Source organism: Echeneis naucrates, chromosome 20 (genome assembly GCF_900963305.1).
Source record: "Echeneis naucrates chromosome 20, fEcheNa1.1, whole genome shotgun sequence".
NCBI lineage: Eukaryota > Metazoa > Chordata > Actinopteri > Carangiformes > Echeneidae > Echeneis > Echeneis naucrates.
In genome coordinates this window covers 9,937,237-9,963,456 of record NC_042530.1, presented here as the reverse complement: position 1 = coordinate 9,963,456, position 26,220 = coordinate 9,937,237, and the positions used below count along the sequence as shown (strand labels likewise).

The window sequence follows — 26,220 nt, the reverse complement described above, 5'->3', positions numbered from 1 at the left end:
TGGACTGTTGACAGAAACCATTATATCAATATTATTGTCTTTTTTTTTCTTTTTTTTTTATGATAACAAAAGCTATGACTAAGCAAGAAACTGCTCAGATCCCACTTCTTAGATATTTAAACATGCTTCGTGCTGTAGAAGCACTTTGTTTAAGCAAGCGGTTGCATAAGATTTATTCACAAAATATTTCTAATGTTCTTTCATCCATTATTGCATCATGTTGATGCACAAAAGAAAACTTAAAAGGACAGATTGTCTTTTGCTAAAATGAGTCAGTGGCAGTGTAAATTCCTAAAGGGTTTTTTCACCTTAGAGAAGCAGGAAGAGTTTTTTTTCCGCTGTTTGTTACATTTTTTGGATTATTAAGTCATTTGGGATAAGATTTGAAATGCCTTGAAACACTGAAATTGTGTCTCCAGGCGAACAAGAGATCTGTTATGACTAAGTACTCAGATGCAAAGTAGGAAAACAAGTATCACTTTAAAGAGCCACAAGAGCACATAGCAACAAGATAAAAAGCAAATGCTCTCTCATTATAATGGGATGTGGCACTTTATTGTAACAAATAAACACTGAGGGTGAAAGGATGCAGAAAAAAATAAGCTGGACACAGAAACACAGCCTGTCAATCATAAATTGGAAACTTAGATGGTAGTGCAAGGTTAAAGCAGAAATGCTGGACACTAATAAGTGCACACATTGCAGTCAAGGGAGTCCTAAGTCTAACTTTTGAGTTACTAAGACCTGACACTTTTTTGACATGTATTGATTTGCATTGCCATAGTTTTTTTTATGTAAAGACTTGTTTTTGTTATGAAGTATCGTTTAGATTTTTGACCGTATTTTTGACCTCTAACTATATGTAAATCTGTGCTAATGTTTCTGTCTTACCAGTGTTACTTGTATAAATATAACCTGGCACTAACATGTGCCAGGCTATATTTAACATGTGGGTTTACTCTGTCAGTCATTACCGATGGTTGATTGACGGCTGTTTATGAAATCAGGACGTTGCTCCCTGGAGTTGATATGTGTGACGTGCGAGAGAGACAATCCCCCCTCCAGTTGTAAACTACACACACATACAGAAATAGATGATGCCTTGAAATTCTCTGCTGAACTCAGAGTTTGCACTTGTGTGAAAGTTTTAGGGAGATGTGGGCAAATGATTCATCTGTCTTTTTAACTGAGCCTTCTTAAGGTCATGGGATAGCGATGATGTGGAATTAATGTTTGCAGCGTGTTCCCTCCTTGTTACGTGTGTTTACATTAATCACCCTACTTGTGTGGTCATGCCCGAGACTGCATGAGATATATATGTTGCATTAAGCAACACTGTTGTATGTACAAGTGTGAGCTTGCATTTGAGTAAGTGGCATCCCTCAGGGAAGGTCAGGGACATTAGTAAGATCAGTAAAGCAGTCTTGTTCATTTTATTAACTGTCTTCCTGATTACATCTTGCCCTGGGGTATGCTGCCTCCATTAGCCAGATCAAAGCATGATTACTCCAGAATAGATTAGCGTTCTATTTTCTTCACTTAGAAACCACTGTGGAGGAGTTAGACCTTACGTGTCGATACTTCAAGGTATATAAAAAATAGCAGAGAATAAGTGGATAATGTTTTTTTGGAAAATAGTCCATATGGGAAAGTCAAATGATAAGACCTTGCCCTGGTCGTTTGTTTATTTTGTTGTTTTTCTTCTTTTTTTTGGGGGGGGGGGGGGGGGGGCTTTTGATACCGTTCAATGTGTGTTTCTGATATTTGCAGATTTTTCCTGCAGCTGAGTATAAAGGTGGCTCAGCTGGCTATTTAAAGGTTAAAGCATCTTTTTGGTCCCAAAAGCAGCAGAGCAACAATAATAACACTGGCTGAGAAACACTGCAGCAACTTTGAGTGGGTTCACAAATGCAAATAAAAGCAACTTGAGCATCTAATTTTTTAGTTACACGATAAAGATAGAATAAAGATATTTCAAAGAATGATATATCAGTAAAGTACTAAGCTTTGCCTGCAGCTTATTCTTATACTGACACTGCCCAACATGCCCCTTGTTAAAAATGAACAAATCTCCCACTGGCGTTTATCTCTATTGACTAAAATGTTGAACTTTGAATTAATAGGTACTGTCAGACCTCTACATGCTGTGCGCCAATGGGGATTTCCTGGCTTGAAATTTAGATGGACAGATACATGTGACATTTCTAAACTCAATTTTCAATTATGGACGAGGCCCCCTTCCAGCTGCCTGCAGTGAGCCCTGATAACTGTCTGACAGGTCCAACAAATGATGAAAGCCTGTCTTGAAGTGATTGAAGTGTATTCATCATTTACTCTCCTCTGCAGCAAGACAGGAGCCACAAACTTCAGCTCAATCATTCTAGCCCTCATTAACGAACACAGCAGCACACACACTCGCTATTACTCACTCTCAGGCACACACACACACACACACAAACACTCAGGCCACATTCAAAGCATTTCATTACAAGATGTAGTTAATACTTTGGATTATGCCTTTCCTCATATGCAGAAATAACCATAATAATTGGATCATGTGTTTTAGATCTATCCACAATTTATGCAGTGATGTCTATCTTGCAGAAGTAGTCTCAGAAACAGACTCAGTGAGCTCTTCTTTCGAACCTTCTCACATTTATGGTTTGTCTTAAACTGGGACAGTTTCCTGAATAAGTGAATCCCAGGGCTTCTGTCATTAATGGTCTCACAGAGGGTTACACATGAGAAGCTACTGCACAAACTAAATCTTTTGACTCATTTGGAGCCTAGACATAGAAATTTCTGCCTCTTGTTGACGTGTATTTGTATGACACCAATGGCCAACACAAAACTATCCATAGTATATTGACAGTGTACATAAAAACATATAGACAGTGTTAATCATGGAAGTTGCTTTTAGGCTGGTCTCCATTAAACAGAAAACTAAAAATATATACACATGAGGTAATACATATGTGAACACACCACATTTTCCTAACTTTCCATCTCAGCCTCCAAGTCACTCTTTCTTATATCCCATTATCATCCTGTATGTGTCCTCATGTTCACCTCTACCGGACGTTCGCTGGCACATCCAGTGAGTGCTCTACAGTTTTCTCAGACACTGGGAATTTGAGCTGTCAAACCAAACCAAAGCAATTTCGCTGCCCACAGCCAACACAGCAACCAAACAGGACAGTTTCAGGACAGAAAAGTTACCTAATTACGGAACACATCGCATCATTAAGACTTTGTAATGAGCTTCCACAAGCCAGATGCAGCCTCACCTGTCAGCCACATCCTCATTACTAATATGGCCATCATGTTCCTCCAGACATCATGGACAGGTTATTAGGGAATGATGGGCAGATGAGTAGCACTCAGTGCAAAGTATAATACTTTGCTTCAGAAAATAAATTGCATATTTGATGCAAAATACTTTTTGTTTTTATCTACATTCATCATGTATGTGCAGATATAATGCTGTTGTTATATATTGACTCTGATTTAATTTCACAGCCTGAATGATTTATGAGAATTTATGTGAATAGTTTGCGATTTCATATCCCATTAATAATTTCCTCTGTGTAACACTCAACTCATTCTTTGAAGTGTAAGATAAACAGTATGGTTGTTGGTTGAACAGTCTTGGTTGGATGGTTCTTCACTGCATGTGTGAACTGAATTTCCTCTTTGTTCATTTACTGTGGCATTAGTGGCGATGACACTTAGTAATGTGAGCAACAACAACAACAAATGTAACCTTACACATGAAACTGCCATCCTAACGTGCTTTCAGTGGATCCCTTTATTAGATGCCCAAAAAAAAAAAAAAAAAACTTTTGGATCAAAAGGTGACAGGAAGTTTACAAACCTGACGTAAGAATATGAAGTATGGAATATCTATATAACAAGAGGTGCTTCTGCTGCCTGCCATGTCCCAAACTAATCATCATGCTGTATTAAACACAATCATATTACCTATTTCTCATTCCATTAACTCTGCCCATTAATGCACTAATAAATATTTATAGACATCTTACCTGTCTGTACATGGTTGGCATGAATATGAACTCTGTATCTTTAAGTGTTACCTGTTACTGCAGTTTCAGCAGTATCTGTTTCTCTTCATTAATTTGCAAATTTATGCAATGAGGTCATCCAAAAGTTGTAGGATAAGATAATCGCAAACATGTATGAGGATGACTATCCCGCATCACTGTCATGAAAATTCAAGGTGGACGCAGAGGCTGTAGATAATATAATACCCCAACCTGCTTAAAGTCCAGCGTAGATGGAGGACTGTTTAAACCCTTTCTCATATTTCTGTCACCTCCTCACTAAGCATACACTAAATTGTAGGATATTTTTTTTGTCAGAGCAAGGTTGATAGACTCATCTTTAAAGCTTCCTCAAAGGAGTGAGCAGGTTTTTAATCCGAGTTGTGCCAAATACGTATATTAGAATAATACTTTGCAAAGCATTTAAAAACATATTTCAGAAGATTATTTATGAAAAGCTTTCTTCTGGGATTGTCACAAACATATCTGAGTAAATTTGAATTTATGAGCTATAGGTTATTTCAGAAAAAAATAAGTGATATGTCCGGTGTTGCATAACTGACAAGCGCAGTCTTTGTCAGGCCACGTCAAGATGGAAGGGTGGAGGAGAAGAATACGACATTCAAATGTAGACTGACAAAATCTAGAAGTTTCGGTCTTAAGTTGTGCTTTCCAAAGAAAAAGAGTACTGGTAAAGAGAAAGAAAAAATACAGCGACAGAAAGTGAAATTTAAAAAAAAAAAAAAGTGACTGGGTGAAAGATAGAAACGCAGGAGAGGAAAGAGTTTGAATGAGGGAGAAGAGAGAGCGGCAGCAGCTGCAGTCAACCTTTACAGAAATCAATAACTCAAGCTAAGATGGAGACAGCAGTGCAGCAAGGGAATGAAGGGAAGCAGGAACAGAGAGATGGAGAGACAGGAATACCAAAGGGGCGAAAAGCGAAAATAGCCGAGAGAGCAGACAAACCTGAAAATAGGGATTGAGTGGGTAAGAGAGGTAGAATAAGATAGAGAAGGTTGCTGGGTCTTTGTGTGCTCATGGAGAAGCCCAGTGGGTTGGTTTCTGGCCCATTGAGGTCAACCTCTTCACCTCTGAATCGACAGCAAACAAAGAGCAAGGGAGGCATGAAGCAGAGGAGAGGAATGCAGCAGGCTGGATGAGAGAGGGGTGTCAAAGGCTATTCTTTGTTCTCCTTTGAAAGACACCTTGTATACCTCTGAAATGTCTATGCTGTCTAATGTCGGCCAACCTTTTTTCCTCAAAGCTGTGGCTTAGACTATCATAAACACCTATAAAAAAAATTCTCAAGGTTGATGCAATGATGAAAATGTACAAATATATTAAGCTTCGCAAACCACCAGCAGAAATGTACTATATACTTTTAGACTGAAGTCGAGAACATTTTAGTATTTTAATCATTGATTTTCATTCAGACATAGACACAAATCACCTGGGTTAAGCCACAAGCAACGCTACATCTCCAGTCAAATCAGTATTGACAGGAATAGAGTTCTTCGATAAATGTTCAAAACATGTCTGTCTCCATCTTTTTATTCCCAGTCTCCTCTGTTCACTTACAGACGATATGACTTTATACTGTCTGATCACACTACGTAAGAGTATGACAAAAAAGTAAAGGGAGCTGCAGTTGTTTGGATAGCAGCACAGCTGGATCATAAAAAGAAGATGGGATAAAAAAAAAAAAAGTCAGATTTTTTTTTTTTTTTTGGGGGGGGGGGGGATTTAAGGATAAAAGCCTGAAAGCCGTCATGCTTGTGACAACAAAGTGGTGATGAGATGAACATACCACCCAGTTGTCAGCAGGATGCACATCCCCTTCATGAGTAATACAAAGCCAAAATTCACCAAGAGGTTCTTTGACAAATGATAGGCACTAGAGAGACTTGTTTCTGTTGTTTTGTGTCACAGCAACATGAAAGAAATTTAAACTGTTGTTATGGGGGTGTGTGTGTGACTGCTTCTATGGTTCGAATGTGCGGGTGCATATTCATAAGTGCAGTCACTTCATATCTTACACACATCTCAGTATTCTCTATGATGTTTGAGATATTTGCAATTAGCTCTGTAATTGACGATTAGTTTACTCTGAATAGATTTAATGGCGTCAGCATTGTATGTGAAAACTGCAATGGGGCTCTGGTTCACTGTACCAGGTTTTTTGTGCATGATTAAATGGTATAAAATGCCATTTCATCTTTCCTCTTAACATAATCTTAATCCTCTTGAGTTTGTATTGGTGGGCTGCAAACATCACAGCTGTATGTTGAACATCTTGTTATGCCCTTTGATGATAATTTTCAAAAAAGATTCCTCTTAATGAATATTAATGCTTAAGAGGCATGTGTATGCTTATCATGTGTGCCTTGGCAGAGTTTGATAAACTTAAATCCTTTGGATGCTATCACAGGCAGCATCCCTATTTTTCTGTCCATTTGTTCTGTGCCAAGTATTTCTCTTAGAAATACTATTTCCGTGTAAATAAACAGCAATTAAGTTTTCTAAGACTGGCCGCATTATGTTGAGCATATGTTTTTGAATGAATGAAGCATTGGTGGGTGTTGTTTATTTGAGTATTGGCAGCTTTATGCTACATGCCAAATATGTAGATTGAAATATATCCTCATAATTTAAAAAAAAAAAAGATCATTATAATATGAATAATATGAACATTTGCCATTCCTGCGAATAGTTCAAGCAGCATGAGAGTATGCTTTTTTTTTTACTCCCTAACAGTATCTAATCAATAAAGTGATGTCAAACTTGGCAGGGGGTGACTGGCCTTTAAGTAAACAAATCATCACAGTGTCTCTCACATCTCATCTCTATTTTGAATAGATTGACTGAAGGACAATTAAAAATTTGCACTTTTCTGCTCTCACCTATAATCCCTCAAAATATCAAAATCAATGCCGGTATTTTTACTCTCACATATCTTCATCCTGTGAGTCTCTCCTCTTTTTTTGCCTCTTTCCTGACTGCCTGTTTTCTCCTTTCCAACAGCCTCTCCATCTGATTCACTCATCCTCTCCCTCTTGCTCTCTTCCTCTTTGCCCATGCCCCTGTGGAGTTGTTTATGCCCTGTTCATTCTCCTCCGTCATTATGAGTGTTGTTCACTGTATCCCCATCCATATGATGAGCCTAACGGATATGCAGGGAGATGGATGATGTGAGTAAAAAAGTTGAGAAAAACGACTGTGTCTTGGCAGGAGTCATTTTCCCCATAATACATCTGTCCATCGGCCTTGACCTGAGGGGACACGGCACTAAATTTAACTCATAGTTATGGACACACTGACATACACACCCCCACACTGATTGAGATTACCCCGCAGTGATGATGATTATGGTTGTTTATGGTCTTCATCTTACGCTTTTGTCAGTTACAATGGCTGCCAGATGTGTGTTTTTGTGTGCACACGTTCTCTCGTTTGTGGCTCTAGTGGTTACTTTAAAGTCGGGGAAAAGAGGGGGTAACTGCAGCAGAGTCTGGTTATTATGTCCTTTATCAAGCAGACAAGCCAATTAGGGCCACAACCATTGATATTAATTTCCCGTCCTCCCACTGGCTCCCTTTTCCAGGTTTTTTTTTTCCCTCTCCATTTAATGGCCTGATACACTCAGTGATGACCTGTGAAGACATGTAGATGGCTGCAGAGTTATGCAGAGTGAATTTACTAGAGCATAACATCAAGCTGAGGTGCATGAGGGGGAAAGATGCTTCTCCTCAGAAGTGTCAGGGAGGTGGATCCCGTTATGGGTGCTCTCAGGTAGAAACTGTTGAAATAGCTCATTGTCCTTTCTTGGCCTGACTGCTGTGCGTTCTGATGTAGACAATGGACATGTTTCATCTGACACTACTTGCACTGCAGGCGAAGGCAAACTTATTCTGCACTGCTCCTCTTTAACCTGCTCCCTCCACCATGAATATGCAACACCTAGAGAATTGGAATGAGCTTTTTGCAATGGACACCAAAGGCAGGCAGCAAAAGAAAGTAAATGATCCGCTGTTTATTTTAATTTGCCTGCATTTCAGATTGAACAGTTCCTGTAGTGGCTCAGCACTAAAGATAATGGGAGTCCTGTCTAATGGGCACTACTGTACCTTTTGAAAAAAAAATAGCAATTCCTGGATTTTATGATTAATGACCTGTTTGATATTTAAATTATTCAATTATTTTTTAACAATACAAAACACCAACCAAGAGACAGCATTATGAATTTCACGGTGTACTTGAAGGGGCCCTGTGCTGGGGAATTATTTATCTTTGCATTTTTAACAAAAAAAAAACAAAACAAAGAAATGACACACCTGTATTACCTGTTTCGTTGTTGTTGTTTTTCCAAAACTTAATCATTTACATTATTCACATCGATGTTTGCATTTGAGCGGTTTTCCTCTGTGGTGCACTTACAGTGGCATCGCTACATTTCTGCAAGTGTTGAAAAACTACACTACAAAGTACATTTAAATTACCTTAATATTCACACCTCAACTTTATCCACATATGCCTAACCAAGGATAAAGAATTACAACCACTTGCAGAGCATTTTATATTTTGGTATGCATTGTAACCCCTCACTGATGAAACCATACGGGACAGACAGGGAGGATGAGATGCGTTTCAAATACAACTTCAGATCAGGATCAGAGCAAGTGGAGTTTGCAAATAGGATGGATTAAAGGGCAGATTATAGTGGGACTAATGAGAGCATAAAGAGATTAGGTGTCAGGAGAGAGACACAGGAAAAATAGTCAGACTGAGGGACAGACAGATATGGAGTATGGAGAAAGAGAGGAAAGCCACTGAGACTGACTGGTATTAGAATGCCAGGAAAAGGTGCGCAAAGCTGATATGAAAGAAGGTAAAAAGGCATAATAGGAAGATAGGGTGAAAGAGGCATCTGAGACCAGGTGATAGGAGAGAGCAAAGAAGTGGCAGGCAGCATGAAATAGTGAGCAGCAAAAATAATAATGGTGGAAAAGCCTGAAGGTAGGAGGGGTTCTCCAAGTAATTTGATGGATAGGTGGTCTGGAGGAGGAGAAAGACTGAAACAATAGAAAGAGACAGGGGAGCCAGACAAAGTCTTGGAGACAGATTAAAAGAAGCAGAGAGGAGAATATACAGACACACATGGACTCTATAGATAAACAAAAGGACGTAGACAAAGAAAGAAGCGCACAAATACTAATCTGTTTTTTCTCCTAAGCACACACACAAGCACACACTGTATTATCTGTAGCTCTTGGGAGGGATCCCGGGGCATGGCTAATATGCCTCCCAACTGTTTCCCTACAAAAACAGAGATGTTAAGAGGATAGGATGCTAACAAAGACCAGCGGGTGCAGAGTGGAGACATCAGGCTTTCTGCACAACACACAGAAATACAAATAAAACCACAATAACAAAGAACAAAAACCAACACTGCCCTGACAGACCGATTGATCCACGACTTTGTGTAAAAACTCAGGAGGACCGAATGCGTGTGTGTGAGTGTGTTGTTTGATCACCTGTCTTTGTCCTGGAACCTTCAGACTGAGAGCAAGGGTATAAGTGTGTATCAATGGTTGTGCAGATTTTCGTTGTGTTTTTTGTTTTTTGGTTGTTGTTGTTTTTTCCCCTCTCTTTCTAAAAACAAAGGCTCATAAAATGTATTCTTTCCTTGTGTTTGTTTTGTTTTGTTTTGTTTTTTAAAAACAAATTGTTAGAAAAAGGGGAGGATGAGTATTGATTCACGTTTAAACGACTCAGAGTGAACTGCTTATCCTCTGCATATGCCTACATAAGGTGTCTTTGCAGCTGTGGTGTGACTCCGACGCCTGTCACCCAGAGGGTGCAGTGGAGGATTTCAGCTTGAGTGGGAGTCAATAATGACCACTATTTTAGGTGAAATGGTTCTACGAGAGAAAGTGCAAACTAAAAGGCAACGTCTAAGACAGGTTTATGAGAAACTCATATCTAAGGGTTATGAAAGCCGTTCTGGTATTTTAGCTCCAACATGCCGGCTTTCTTAAAAGCCATCATTTCCCAGACTAAGAATATGAGCAACTGAGTATTTTGAGTGCCATTTTTAATCCACTGACCTTTCAGTTCACGCTCTGAGTGGCAGGGGTGTGACCCCTTGATATGAAGTGTGGTCCATGTACAAGCAGTTGTAAAAGATATGGACATAACTTTATGTGTACAGATCAAAATGTGATAAGTTTAAAGCAACATACCAACTGCCCTCCCTGTCTTGGAACAAACACTACTCAGTGCACCAGTGCAATAAAGATACAGTATTAACTGTATTAACCATCAATCCAAATAATTTTTTCTAATTTCTTCAAAGTTCATGCATAACTTCTATAATTTTATAATCTTTTTATAGATCCTTCAAACTCTCCAAGTCTTTAACCGCTTCACCAACTGAATAATCAAAGAGCAGATGCCATGATCTGTTATACATCTCTGGGTTGGCCAGTATGGACAGATAAATTGGTTCAGTAAGTCTCCATCAGAGAGAAGGAAAGACTGTCGTCTTTACGTTTTCATCTTTATCTTTACATTAATATGTTTGTTAGGTGTTAATAGTTATGACAGAAGGATGGAAATATCCGGGCTCTTATCACTGTGAAGATGGTAATCATACTCTTTTATGCTGTCATTCTTATCTTACAACCTCTATCTTCCTCTTACTGTCTCCCTCCCTCTGTGTCTGTGTCTTTGCTTCGGGCGTCCCTGTACAAAATGCGGAAGACATGATGAAGATGCAGACATTAACCTCTCTTGATAAGAAGGATGATAAATAGGTGTGTGTTTGTGTGTGTAGCTGAAATAACAGAGAGATCAAGTCATCACAATGTGTGGTGTTGTGTGTTTGTCCCTGAGGACAAAAGAGGAATACAACCCCAGGCCTTATCAATCTGCCATGTCTGTTTTTCCTCTCCTGTGAACATTTTACATGGTTGCCAGGAATTGGGCTGTGAGAGAGAAATGAAGGGGTATAGATGTATGTCCTGTGAAGACTAGGTAGAGAAGATAAGAAATTATCAATATTTATTTGTCATTTTTGGTTCACCAATCAAATTTTAGAATGTTTAATTCATTAAAGTAAATGTGGGGGATTGGTAAAGGGGATTCTTCAAAATAAATGTAGCATAGTCCACAACGTTGAGGCTTCAAAGATAGTGAAACAATGGTATGACTTGCTCCTTTACTTCTAACTGCAGCATCTGGCTGAAATTTCCAGACACGTTTTTGCATAAGCAGGATGTGTGCAATATCATAACTGAGCTTAGAAACATTAGAAGCTGAGTCATGGACAGCTTTTCTAGCGCACTTTGAAGATTTGAGTACAAACCGGGGACATTTGACTGGTGATTAGCTTCATCCAGTGTCTGACAATAAGATGTAATTGCACTCATGAAAAGATGTTTATCCGCTGGAAGTCAAGCTAGCTAGACACCACAAGTGGGAAATAAAGTACACAATGAATGCTAACATGCAATTTATCATTGATGGGACAGAATGCTGTTCTGAAATCAGACCTAAGGCGGAAACAGTTGAAGGCTGAGGGCTATCCAAACTTCTGACCATCTTCTTTTGGGGTCATGTGCAATGGTTTGATATGCAAAAAGTTGTTTTGTGCAATAACTCTAAGGGTCTCGTGCAGTGAAACAGCTCACTCATTGAAGCACTTTGTACTAAACACTTTACCCCCAGCTCTCATTTTCATAGTTAAAGCTATTTCTTTGCTGTATTTTATGATTTGTCCTGTGTCTCTGTTTTCTGTATTTTTACTTTGTCACTGTTATGCTATCTGTTTCTTTTGTTGGTCCCACCTGCCAAGAAACTACTGATGGAAATTAGCTGTGGCTATAATCCTCCACGTTTATAAATCACCATAGTTAATCACAATTACATCGTTGCACAATTACAATTACAATTAGTACACAATTACATACACTCCATCCTAGCCTCATCTTGGCAGTGCCCTCTCCATATGATCTCCCTGCCAATGTGATTCTATCTCTCCTTCCTCACATCTCTATCCATCCATGCTGTCGTTCTCTCATTTCCCCCTCCACCGTCTTCCGCTCTCTCTGCACTTGTTAGTTGTTTATTGTGGCAGAGCTTTAACCCGAGGACACAGAAGACTGAAACTGGCACAATACGTAGCTCCCATTCCACCTGATGCCCTCCTCTCCTCTTTGATTACTCATCGTGAAAACAACTTCTGAATAATATTAATTTTGATTTATTTATTGTTATTACTTTATTTGACAGGATTAGTGAGAAAGTGAAAATTAGATCTTGTGGGGCATTTATTCACTGTTGCACACTGTACATTTTTGTTTACGAGGTTGATTGCCCCTTTGGCTCTAACCCAAGATGATCTTTCTGTGTCAGGTCTTCAGACAATACTGATGTGCTCATGTTTCTGATATTTTGTTTTGTTTTGTTTTTATGGAGTGCTGCATTGCTCCTGTCAATAAGTAAATGGTGAGTGGATGTGTGTGTTTGAAATGGCTACTGCTTCAAGGGCGATGGCATGACACTCACTAATATGGTTGGGGACAAAATGGATGGCGTTTTGGTTGGCTGGGGACTTAGCTAGGTTGCCTGTGGTTGGGGACCCCACTGACCTAACTGTGAAGGTCTTAAACTGAAACTTTGTTCTCACTTGTGCAAAAGTGCAACAATATGAACACACACACAGACACACACATGTGCGCACAAAGGGAGAGGGCTATGAAGTCTCTAGACGAGACAGCGCTAATCCTATTGACAATGGCTTGTCTGAACAGTTGCCTGAAGAGGGATGAGGCTAATTCTCTTATTGAGGACAATGGACCCACCGGTCACCAAGGCCAAATACAAACACACAAATATATATACATATATGTGGACATCTGTAGCATCCTCCCAGAGTTTAGCCTAGTTCAGAAGATCAAAAGTGTAATAATACAGTATATCACACCTCAGCACAATAGTGCTACTTCAAAAATCAGCTTCAATCCTCTCCTGTAAAAAAAAAAATGTGGCTCAGGAGATTTCATTGTCTCTGATGGAATTTGACAAAGTGATATTGACAATGCAGCTTATATTGTGAGAATAAAGAGGGAAATGTAATATTGTTTCATTCTCTCTTGCTGATATTATGATATATTGCCAGCCACCAAAATATTTACACTCGTCTCTCTGCCTAGTTACTGTCCCATGCCAGAATATGTTATCCAAGGCAAAGAAAACAATATTGCATCTCTTATTGAAAAATGGTGATCCTTCACCTTTTATCCATTCATTGAAACACGCACACACATACTGCAAGGACACACAAAAAGATTTCTGGGAGTCAATAAATGCACTCAAAAAGTATGACTTTCACACAACCATTTAAACAGTTTCACACATAATGATGCCAAAGATTAATGTAAAAGCAGCACTGAGGCCATTTCAAATATACGTGTTAAATTGTAGGTGTGATCTTTGACTAAGTATCCCTACCTGCGTCAAAGGCATTTACCATCCAGCTATGTTAAATCAAGTTATGCAAATGATTTACATTCAACATGCAGCTGCTTGTTTGCAGTATATATCACATTAATGTGACAAAATCTTCAAATATTCAACAACTGAGCAATTAATCACTTGTAATGGGAAAGAGCTTGAACTGTTCAGCAGCAGAACTTTCAATCCTTCGCAAAAGTTTTCTTTTTGTGTGTACTGTATTTTTCTCAGGGGAACATAGTGAGCATTACAGTTCACCAAAAACCAGAAGGGTCTTTCTTGAAAGCAACATTGATTTCTTTTTCTTTTTGTGTGTGTCTGTGTTTGGTTCCCAGATGGGACCCCCTACACGTGGTGGGTGGGCCGCGGCAGTGAGAAACACTTCTACTGGGGCGGCTCGGGACCTGGTATCCAGAAATGTGCCTGTGGCATCGACAGAAACTGCACTGACCCTAAATACGACTGCAACTGTGACGCTGACCTCACACAATTGTAAGTACATCCATCATGTACACATTCAGCAGAAGCATAAACAACTTGTAATATATTGATTTGCTTTCTCAGAGTTTCCGCAAACAGCTAGTAGTAAGAGGTTTTCAGTCACAGCAAGGCCACCCACTGCCACGGAGCATAGCAAGTTACACAGCAATTCATAAAGCTAAGTCCAAACCAATTCATTCATGTCGGTCTGCTGTACATTTGACTTAATGCTCCATTGAGTGATCAGCTATATCCATCTTGCCTTTTTAAAAATCATGCTCAAAAATGGTCTCGTCTCTCCTGCAAAAATTCTACCATAATAAGTCTTTGCTATTACCATTGACTGTTTTCTTCCATTTATTGATGAAAGTGTATGGGACAACCATCATATCCAATATATAGCAGTCTTGTCAAACACACTATGTAGTCTTGTTTTTCAAAACCTTTTCTCTTTTGAAAGTGATCAGTCATGCCTAAATCAGGCTTTCATATCGCCTATCTCAGTTTTGAAGGTTTTTATATATTAAGCTAAATGTGTAGAGAAAGTTATATATTAGCTCTTGTTGCATGTTATAGCAACGTCCACTCGGGCCTACACATCAGAACATCTTGCCTAAAAGCAAGATGATTGTTTTGCTATATCAGTTGAACTTAAAAGTGATTCATGGCAATTGACATGGAAATGGTCACATCTGCTAACGCTAATGTGTTACTTGATGGACATGCTCAGAATCTGCCTGAGCTGGACAGTATGATGAGGTGTCTAACTTTAAAGGCTGAGGGGGCTGAGTGATGAATGTCACCATGAATAATGCGTTTACTTAAGGGGGAAGTATGCCCCAGAACCGACAATTTGTTTCACAGCTCTTTTAGCTAGCTGATGGATATTCTCATTAAAGCAACTGCATCATTGTGGGTGTGTGCATATGTGTACACAAACTGTATGTGAATAATTACTGTGTGTTAGCAAGAAGGAGATATTTCATTTGCTTTCATGTCTCCTGCTTCATTTCTAAAACTGATGAGATTACAAATAAATTCTAGTGTATTCGGTTCTTACCATTAATATTGAATTTATTAATGTTTCATTGTCTGGCTGAGCAAGTTTTGACATATTACTTCTAAAACTCAATTTCCACTCATTACCCTTGCTGTTGGCAGCACACAAAATCATATACATGATACACATTGCTTGAAAACATGCTTGCTGATGTGCACACACAGTCACGAATGAGTTCTTTTACTGTTTCACATAAATACATTTAAACTTTATTCAATGACAATTAATGAAAATGAAATAGTTCTCTGAATAATTTAAGTATGTCAAACTCAAACTCATTACCATTGTGAGGCTGTGATTTAACTGTTTAATATTTCTATTTTTATCTGTCCTGCTATTGTCAGTAGTAGTATTTGCCTGTCAATTCTGTTATATCTTCTTTATATATGCATCAGTGTTTTTCTTGTGTGAACAAAGCAATCAAAACTATTATATATTTTAGCCAGATGAAGGACTCAGCCCACAGCCCCTCCAAGATGTCCTGTATCCATAGAACAGCACTGGAGAAATATGGTTTCACTTGTTTTTTATTGTGTGTTTGCATGTTTCTCTCTATCCTTCTTACAGGAGAGAAGATTCTGGTCTCTTGGTGTATAAAGAGCACCTGCCAGTCAGCCAGATTGCTGTGGGTGACACTAACAGACCGGGTTCTTTGGCCAAGCTGACTGTTGGACCACTCCGCTGCCAGGGAGATAGTGAGTGATGTGTCATGAATACATTCATACTACACTATGATGCTGCAGCTCTTTATATTCATCTCATTAATGGGCGGCTTGACAAATCTAATGTAACCACATCAACATCTAAACTTAGGATGTACCTGTTCTCACAGAAAATATGTTCTGGGTATGATCCTGATTCAGTTTACACTGTTTCCAGGCCCTCCAGCTGCCTGCTACAGTTTGAACACATGCGGTTAAATTGGCAAGTCAAAATTGCCTTCATGTGTGACTTTGTATGTATTTTTTCTCTATTTATACTGACCCTGTGATCAACTGACAACCTGTCCAGGGTGTATCCCTCATTTGTCCATTGTCAGCCAGGACTGTCTCCAGTGAGTGACCCTCACAGGATACATAATATAGCAAATAGATCCACCTTCTCCAATGTGATGATTTCAAGATAAAACTGGTTTTTGTTTATTAAACTAAAAAATATTAGTGTACTCAATTAAATCCTTCATGATTTCAGTACATTTTTTGAAACAAATGCTTCGTCTGTGAATTAAGAAAATAATCTGTAGATTCAGTGATACTGAAGATAATTATTATTGCCCTTTACTGTAAGTGACATACATCAAGTATATGTGCTTTCATTTTGTGATGACATTAGATAAAAATGTTATACACATTATGACTAATTAAGTAACTAATTAATGAACTAATCAGATACTAACATAAATTAAGTCAGGCAGTTCATTCAAGACCATCCACAATTTTGGGACCCTAATGGTCTGGAGTGTGGAACAGACAGCACGGTTCTACACATGCATATCAAGATGTTCTCAGATTCAAAGGAAATTAAAAGGTCAGTAATGCACAAAGGATCCAAATCACACTGTGCTTTAAAATACGATCTTACAAAGAAGTTCAAACTTTACGGGGAGCCTTCACAGGAGATGGAAAACTGGTTTGAGTATTACAGATTAGCTGCAGGTGTGAAAAGGACCTTTCAGTGAGGCGGGAGAGCTGAAAATATGTCTGTTAATGATTTTCTCCAAGTCAGATGCAGAGAGGATGGGTTTCATTTCCAAAATAATTTTCAGCTTGTTGTAGAGGCATAACTGCATAACCTTTGTGAAGGGCTCATCAAAGGTTGAATCAAGAGAGCACCTCTGGCTCTTTTTCAATAGTACTCATTAAAATTCCCCAGATGACAATGTGTATAGCTTTTCACCAGTTGTGGGGAGAAAAGGCAGGACTTTTTTAATTTGATCAGTTATAAGAAATCCCAGAAAATGCAGTTAATGGTATTTCTGCACAGTTTTAAAATACTTTTGAGAGGTACATGTCCAGTGATGGGGAAGCTACTTTAACACCGTACCTTAGTAAGCTACCATTTCCTCTGCTGGAGGAAGTTAAACTTCAGCAAAGAGCAAATAAGACTTGCCTTGTGATAGCTTGTATTTGTACTGTGATCTAGAACTTCATTTCCAGCAAAATCAGGAGGCAAAATAGTGTCTTACTTTCTGAACTGAATGTGATTAAAAATATATATATATATATTTTTGGTTTGTTTGTTTTGTTGGCATAGTGGTTAGTACTGTTGGCCCACAACAATTAGGTTGTGGATTTGGTTCCCGGCCTGAGGCCTTTCTGTGCAGAGTTTTTATGTTCTCCCAGTGTCTGTGTGGTTTCCGGTTTCCACCCACCATCCAAAGACATCATTTTTAGGCTAATTGGTGACTCTAAACTGTCCATAGGTCTGACTGTGAGTGTGAGGGGTTGTCCGTCTCTGTCTGTCTGTCTGTTGGCCTCTGATGGACTGGTGACCTGTCCAGGGTGTACCCGCTCTAACCCTAACCCCAACCCCGCTGGGTGTGAGCTGGGATAGGCTGCAGCACCCCCATGACCCAGAAACTGATAAGCGGTTGAAGATGAACTGGGGGATTAATAGCAGGCTAATTAAAAGAAATTCCACGTTGCATCCAACTCTTGCCAACCTTTTTCTATGCAACACCAAAATTGACCTCTATCAACCTCTGTCCTCCATCCGCAACTTGGTCCAGGCCACGGTTATCTCTAATCCTTCACTTCCCTGATGACCTTCTGCTATGCACAATGACACCATTGTAGATGGTCCAGAATGAACCGGGTCAATTGGTCTTCTGTGTTTCCACCAATGTATTTGAACTCCATAATACAGATAGAGGAGATAGAGGGCTGTTTACCTTTTTCTGCCGGAGCAATCATTTTGTAGCCTTTGCCACTGAGCAAAATAGTCTACAGTAACCACACAATCATTTCTAATACCATAAGCATTTGGAAACAAATTACAAGACAGGACAGGGCATTGTCCATCTTACTACCCATATTCCCCACTCCCTTATTTGCTTCTTTCAATTCGCATGGTACATTTCTTGCATGAATGGAGATGGGAGTACTGTCGCTAATGGTGGCGATCTATATCTGGAAAGGGCATTTGTATCCATTCAGCAGCACCATGAAAAATATGCTTTCCTACACCTGAATTTCTTCCAATTTCTCTTGGTTAGCACTAAAGTGAGATCATACTTTCCTCACTTTGAGAATGTGGGGCCACATCTGTCTTAAACATCTGGCTTAGTCTGAAAAAAGAATTCAATTTCCAATTTCTCGTCTGCATGGAGGATAGCAAAGTATAGTATAACCGGAATTACAACTACCATCATTAGGGCAAAATGGGAGGCAGGGCTGGTTGAACTAACCAAATGCCTAAGATGTATACAAAGGATCATTTAGTTTAATTTAATGTATCGAACGGATAAAATTAGACATATTTTTTTCTAAAAATCTCCCTGCTATGTGATTGTGGCTCAACAGAAGCCATCCCTTTACAGCTGTGTCCTCTGTCACAATTTGGAGAATTTATTTATTTAAATTATTAAAATATTGGGATTTGTGATAGAGTCTGACTCAGCTAAAAAAAAAAAACAATCAGCAGAATTATGCAGGAAAAAGTTTTGCATTCAGTGCAGTGAAGACTTTTTTTTTTTTATTTGTTGGGGATAAATAGCCCACTCCAAGGATATTGTTTATGATACAGCTGATTGCTCTATGAAGTCTGTTGAACAATTCTATAGTTTCTGAAATGCCAACACATTACTAAAGCAGGTGGTATTTTATGGACAATGCAACACAAGAGCTCAAATAAATCACATTCTCTTATATATTTTGTAAACAGAAGTAATTTGTTCATAAAGTCACCTATGCAGGGAGGCAGCCTTAAAGTAGACTGCAGTGTTTATACAATTCATTTAAAATGTAATAAATTAGAAGTGAGAATATCCCATTCTTAATAACCTACAATAGCCATGCCAGTCAGGAACATAAGAAAACAAAGCTTTTGACTCATGACCCTCTCTACATAAGAGGCACCTGGTCCCAAAGATAAATCCTCCTGTCTGAAAGTCAGTAAGACAATGTAGGACATCTTTTCAGGGTTTTTACAGAGTGCCCTCTGCCCTACTAAAAGTCGTGGGGCTCCTGCTTCTCTTTAATCTCCCTACAGTCTACTTGACTCAACCTTTCATAATGCATTTTCTGTACTGTGTGAAAATTACTCATAAAGCTCAAGCAAATGTCAGTGGTTTCCATTACTGTTGATGTATTTGGAAATGTAATAGGTGGAAACTGAAAAGATTTTGTTAATACCGCAGAGCGAAGTGAGAGCCATCTTAGAATGATAGCTGGCTACGTTTATACACTCACATTTAAAATTACTATTGGTCATTTTAAGTGACAGCTGCATGGCAGAAAAACAGAAGACTGATGTTATCTACCTGTTAAAACATTTTCATTTCAATCAGGCTGAAATACACACAAAATGGTGTCACTTTGTTCGTGTCCCCACTTCTGCACCAATTCATCTCAGACTTTATTCAAAAATGCATGATCGACTGATGTACTGTGGAACCTTGACAACTTTAATGGTGTGTATAATGGAATTCTGCATGGTCAGATAATTGGACTGATTTGTGTTTCTTCTGAGTTTTAATTTTCTTAAACATGTGGAATTGGATGTTAGCCTATATTCAAAGGTCTAAATCCAGGCTGGAAGAAAAGAGATTACTTAATTAATCTTAATTATCTTCAGTCTTAATTATGTTCAGTCTCCACATGTGGAAGAAAAGCACAGTGGAACCATCATTGGGATGTTTTAGGCTATACTGTCAGACATTGTGAGCTAAAATTTTTAGAAAGTAGAAAACCTCTTTTGACTATCAGAATGTTCTGTTGGTAGTTTGGATGGGGTCTTAATTAAAAGCTATCGTGAGAGAGAACAAGAGAAACACTTCATGCATAGCAGAGTACAATGGAGCACATTGTTATTCTGAAGTTGCACTTGAGGCCTGTGTGAAAATAACACATTTTGAATGTTCACATTTTGGCGAGTATCCAGAAAAACTGTTTCTTTATCTGGAGTGTTCTGCGAAGTGACTGCGCATGTTTTTGTGTACTTTTACATGTGTGCATTGTGTGGGTAGGCAAAAGACTTTGCACTAACATATGCATGTGTGGTTAGATAAAAACGGTGTGCAAAGTAGATGCTGAATGCTTCTCAGAGACTTTCCATTCAACAATCATCTTCAGATCCTTCTATTCTTTTTCCTTTTGTCCCTGTAGTTTTGGTGGTTTCTCAGGCTAACAACAACCATCAGATACCACAAAATACACACACATACAGACACAGACACAGTTTAATCATTGCCTTTTCTTTTCCTGTCTATTCTTCTAATCATTGTTGGCAGACTTGCTCTCTGTGGGACATTGGGTCATCTGGAAGACACACAGATTCTGTAGCTCTGTCATATTAACCTCCTCTCCTTCCACACAACTCGTGGTCTATTCACTCCTCCTAAGTCTATCTGCACTGTGTCAGTCCTGCAGTGTGTATCATCTTTCTGTCAGGTTGGCATGGATTAACTACATCACATTGCAGATGCATCTCTTATATTTGGCTAAATTAAATATTTCTCATTTGGAATTGGAGTGGGCTATCTGGTAAAAGCATTATATTCAAATGGTTAATGGAAACTTTATCCTAATGATTAAATTTACAAGGAGCCATTCAATAGCTGCAGGGGCTAGATTAAAGGCTAGTGCCTTGACAGCATATACACATCAAAAAAACTAACACTGACATGTCAGGATATATAACAGTGCAGCTCCATGCTCCAAAAAAGATGAAATTTCATCATATGCTCCCCTTGATCAGCCCATCTAGGTTACTGAACTTCTGTCTGCTGTAGGAGTGGGGGGGGTCAATTCTCAGATGCATCGCAATTCTCTCTTGAAAGATTATTTCTCAATGCAGAAAAAATCAATCATCAGAATTTTAAAACTCAGTTTTCACCCATAAGAACTTTGTGAGATGAATCTCAGGGCTGTACCAATTGGATTCAGAAACATTACAGACATAAAGCACGTGCATTGTGTTTACGCTCTTAGGCTACCCGGCTAAATGTGAGCAACCAACATGAATACAATGTGACTAGTTCTGGTAGTTGGAAACATTTTGGTTTTTATGAAGTTTAAGGGAAAAGGGACCTGGGAACTATGTCAGCAAGCGTAACCCTCCAGTAGACAAAATCGTAAGGTTGTTGTTACTAATAAAAGATAATGAAAGCAATCTCAGATTTTTATTTTTTTATGGATCCTTACAAACAGATTCTATATTTTAAAGTAGCAAATAGAAAAAATAAATCAAGTAAATTATTTATTTTTTTTTTTTTTTGCCCATTGATGAACATTGATATGTAACCATGCCAGATTGTAGCCACAGCTAATTTTTGGCTGTAGTTGCTTTCCAGGTTTGTCTAGCCGATTAAAAATACTTAAAAAAAATTGATGCATCATGATTCACAACCGAACAGTCGAAATTCCACATTTAAATGGTTTTGTCTCCTGGTATTTTCCCTGCCTCTCTATATTTCTCATAATCTTAAAAAATTAAAACATAGAGAAGAAGTTATGTCAGTATCTGCTCTGTGACGATACAAAGTACCAGAGAGGTTTAAAGTAATATCCTGAGGAAACGGAATGCAAACAAAGATTTCATCTTTGTCCAAGATGGCGATGATCATTATGATGATAATATTGAAATATTATCTATTGACTACTCATTTTTCATATTAAGGGGAATAATAGAGTGGATCTATGTAATCTCAGTGGACTGCAATGTACTGCATATTTGAAAGCGAGACATTACTGGATTTAAATCTACAAAGGAATATTTGTACATCTTTCATGCACTATGCTTTCCTCCACAGTCTGTCCACTCATTCGTCTGGTCAGGCAGTAAGTGCATTACATGACAGAAACCCTTCCCCTTTTTCCTTACTGGTGTCACACTCCCCACGCTCCCTTCATCAACAATCTGGTGCCACTCTCACTAACGTCCCTTCATCATGGAGCTGCCAACATACAAGCAAACCATTTTTAATGTAATTTAATGACCCATGACATCACATCTGTTTGTGTGTGTGGCTCTATCATGTCGCAGTATGGCAGGCACAATTACTAAAGATGGATCCTTCTGTCATTGGAAGGAGCCATATTCTCCTTGTCTTACTCAATTATCCACTTTGTGAGACTGAGTGTGTATGGGACTCCTTTATATTGACTGACCAACTTAACAAACGAGCTTAAAATAAAGATGACTTTGAGGTATGTTAGCCATATTGCAGGCCAAGACACCGAAACATGGAGCATACATTATAAATTTGCCCATTAAGGCATATTAAGCATATATTAAAAATTTCACACATGAATAGGTACCCGTGTATGATTGATGCATCTCATACTTGGTTTGGAGCTCTGTCTCAGTGAAAGCAATTATATATATATATATATATATAATGGGTGATGAATAATATCTTTATCAGTCGGGGAAAGTTTTATTAAGAAGGTACTTATGTGTCTCTGTGAATGCAAATGTGCCTGTTCTTGTATGTGTATCGCTGTCTCTTCCTCTGGTGGGTGCTAGAACAGGTACGAGTGCAGCTGCTTGTGTGTGCATGTGAACTTGCATTAATGAAGCCCATTTCAATGGCTACTTTAATGGCACTCTATTCAATCACAGACACAGAGAGAGGAATTAGTTTCATTTTTAGATGTTAAAAGGTTTTTGACATTTTAATAAAAGGGAATGAAAATAAATGGCAGCATATATTCTATTCTTGTGCTGTAATGCATCTGCTCTGAGACATGTTTGGGTAGGCCTCACAACTAACCACAAATTAAACCTTCCAAGGGTCACCTGTGATAGTTACAAACAAATCAGTTGCTTTGCATGTTTGTTACTGTTTATATACAAAGATAATGTGTTTATCAGTGATGCCATTTTAACATTTAGGATCTAATGAGTTTTACCTTATTCTGTTGGGTCTATAAAAAGATGCCTTTTGGTTTTGTCTTCATTTGTCTTGCTCTAAAACACTGAACATGATAACTTCGTGAAGGAAGGATTTTTGAATTAGATTGCACTAGTAATAAGTTTCCAACTCCATATAGCTCTGAGTTTTAATGGTTCAATGTTAAAAATTAGCTAGAAAGAAATATGTGTGATGTTGGAGAACGAAGTATATGGGTTCAAGTGTTTTGAACAATATCTGAACCATGCCCTGAGGGACGATGTGTCAGAAGCATTGTCTTTCAGGACAATTACTGCTCAGATTTCTGTTGGATGAAGCTATTCTTAGTCCTTCAGTGAAAAACACCTTTGCACCTGAGGTATGTAGCAGAATAAGTTGCCGCTGAAAATTTTAAATTAGATGGCATAGCATGTGTTTGCTCCTGAAAACTGAAATAAAAGTAAAATGTCACTATTTTACTGAGGCAGTACACCTCAAGCTGTGTGTCAAGGTAAGATAAAGAAAGTAATATATGCTACTGTGGCAGAAGAGGTGTAATGCGTTCTGCTTGCAGCAAATAGTGTAAATGAATCTCTGTGTATGTGGGGTTCTTTTGTGAGTTTGCTTTCCTTTATTAATGTGACCCTAATATTGAAGCCCAATATGCTTACGGGGTCTGTGTGTTCCCCATGTGCATAAATGACAGCTTTAGGATTAAAACTTGTTTTCAGGATTCAAATGAGAGTTGTGATGCTTAGGGGCTACACTATTTCTAGTCCCCACAAATGGAGTAAAACAAGGCCTTGTGTGTGGCTGAAAATGTCCATTTTAATGACCAGAGACAGTGCAGTCAGTCATCCTTACCATCTGCTGGCGCTGGCAAATAACCCATCTGGTCAACCATAGACAAATGACTCATATAGTTGGCTTCCAGACCCAAACTTCACCTCAAACTGTACCTAACATCATGTCAGCCTCAAAAGTTCAGTGGCATTGATCTTTTTTCTGAGAACACAGCTGCGGTCTAATCCAGAGGACAGCAGCTGCTATCAGTAATATATCGAACTGAATGTACCATTATGTTAATTGATGGATCACAGGGAGTACAAACTATAATGTTGAGCTTGCTGTGGGGTTACTGTTGCAATGTTTGCTACAACCTATTGATTTACTTCTTTTGGTGCTGTCCAAGCTTTCAGTCATTTTTGGAAATGACTGTAATCCAGTCCAGTCCACTTAAACAAGACACTGTGTCTTGTCTGTGCAGTTGTACACAGTAGTACCTTCAGTTAAATTTGAACAGCAGTATCCTAGTATGTGCAAAATGTGTCCACACACACAGACGTGTGTGTGTACACAAATTAACCATGTTTACCATTATAGTTTTAGTAGGAGGTGCTCATGTGTTGTGCCATAAATTACAATCCTTCCCAAACTGATACCTGGACCTGATAGTGCCATAAAGGTAGAAAGTCTATAATTACATATTACCCTCAGGGCTTTGAATATTTTCACTAAATGGATGTTGTTTATGTCCAACAGTTCTACAATCATTTTAACTTAAAAGTCAACCAACGTGTGTCACTACTGCAAAAGTGAAGTGGGCAGGCCAATGTTTCCTGCAGCCACTGCATGTATTGTCTTAAAGAAGTACATGGAAATAGAAAGTATTAAAGGTCACCACCAAGAAGGAGAATACTCCGGAGAGTGCAAAAAATGATGTCCAGGCCTTGAAAGAATACCAATATGCCATTATCTTAGCCATGTAAACAGAGCTGTTGAGCAGCTCAGCACGAGAGGCCACACACAAGATAAACTAGATCTGAAATACTTTTGCATTTCAGCATGGAACAAATTAGACAGAGAAAAATACTTCTGAGGAAAACCTTATGAGATTCAATTTGACAAACCATTGATATTAATCCAAAGAGGCTTTATTATACTAAGAATATTCTCCTTATGAATGGATAAAGAAAAACATGCTTAAATATACAAAAGAGGTGAGGGCAGCTCATAGTTACATATGGACAATTGGTCAGGACGGTTTGGCATCACTTTTAAAAGCACTGTAGCATTTTTCAACCTACAGAAAAGTCTAGTAGACCTCTTTTGTGAGCTCATGTGTGAAGCAGACCACAACAGTGCAGTGATGGCACATGCAGAGCGAGAGCGCGTTATGGCTGTGGAGTCACAGTAAACCTTTTTTTTTTTCCTTTTCTGTGCTAAGCCACGCCACAAGCATCCCCTAACTCTGACCAAGGAACCCCCAACACTAACCTCACCCTGGTCACTCCACTGCTGTTAACATCTGTGGCACCTCTATCAATCCATTGTGTTGAAAAGTGACACCAAGGGGTCCAGATTCATATATGACGAGTTGGAAGTTGTGATGATTTATACAGTTCCTTCTTCTTGTGTGCCAGTTGTTTGTTCATGTCAAATTAATTGACGTTTCTGTCCTAATTTGCCTTGCCTCATACATCAAGTTATTAGGCATTATTGTTTACAGTAATATTTGTCATGTAATGAGATATTAATGTGCTGGAACAGTTTTTCAAAACATTTATTTGATAAATATTTCAATATGGGAGTGATAAATGTTCCACAGACCTTCGCCAACCAGTTGCATCTGTGAATCTGGCAGAAGGGCAATCAGTGGTTTATGATTTGGCTTCCATGACAATATTTTCTCTCCAGCACTCAATTTCTGTCAACCCCCTTATTTTTGTTATCCTTTGCTTCTAACACCATGGATCCCTTTGGAGCTCTATTGTCTATAACCTTTGATTTCTCTCTTGTTGCCTCTTCCTACTTCTGTAGCATGATGTGCCCCCAAGCTATACTTCTATATCCTTGTGTCCTTCTTTCTTTCTATGTCATGTCAACCTTGTTTTTACTCTTTTGCTTGAAGCTCTTAAGGTTACATTCAGTGCATAAAAATAGATATCACATTATACAACAGTTTTTCATGTCATCCATGCATTTATTGATTTTATTTATTTATTTATTTATTTATTTATTTTTACATACATAAACTATGAGGAGGCAGCACG

The 26,220-nt window shown here is 38.6% G+C and overlaps 1 protein-coding gene across 1 annotated transcript in view; it reads left to right on the top strand.

Annotated features, from left to right (window-relative positions):
• cntnap2a (contactin associated protein 2a) overlaps positions 1–26,220 on the top strand; it is a 285,019-nt gene that overhangs the window by 220,410 nt on the left and 38,389 nt on the right. The window contains exons 16-17 of the mRNA XM_029528868.1: positions 13,910–14,066; positions 15,682–15,809. Of these exons, the coding sequence (XP_029384728.1) occupies positions 13,910–14,066; positions 15,682–15,809 (285 nt within the window). The remainder of the gene's footprint in view (positions 1–13,909; positions 14,067–15,681; positions 15,810–26,220) is intronic.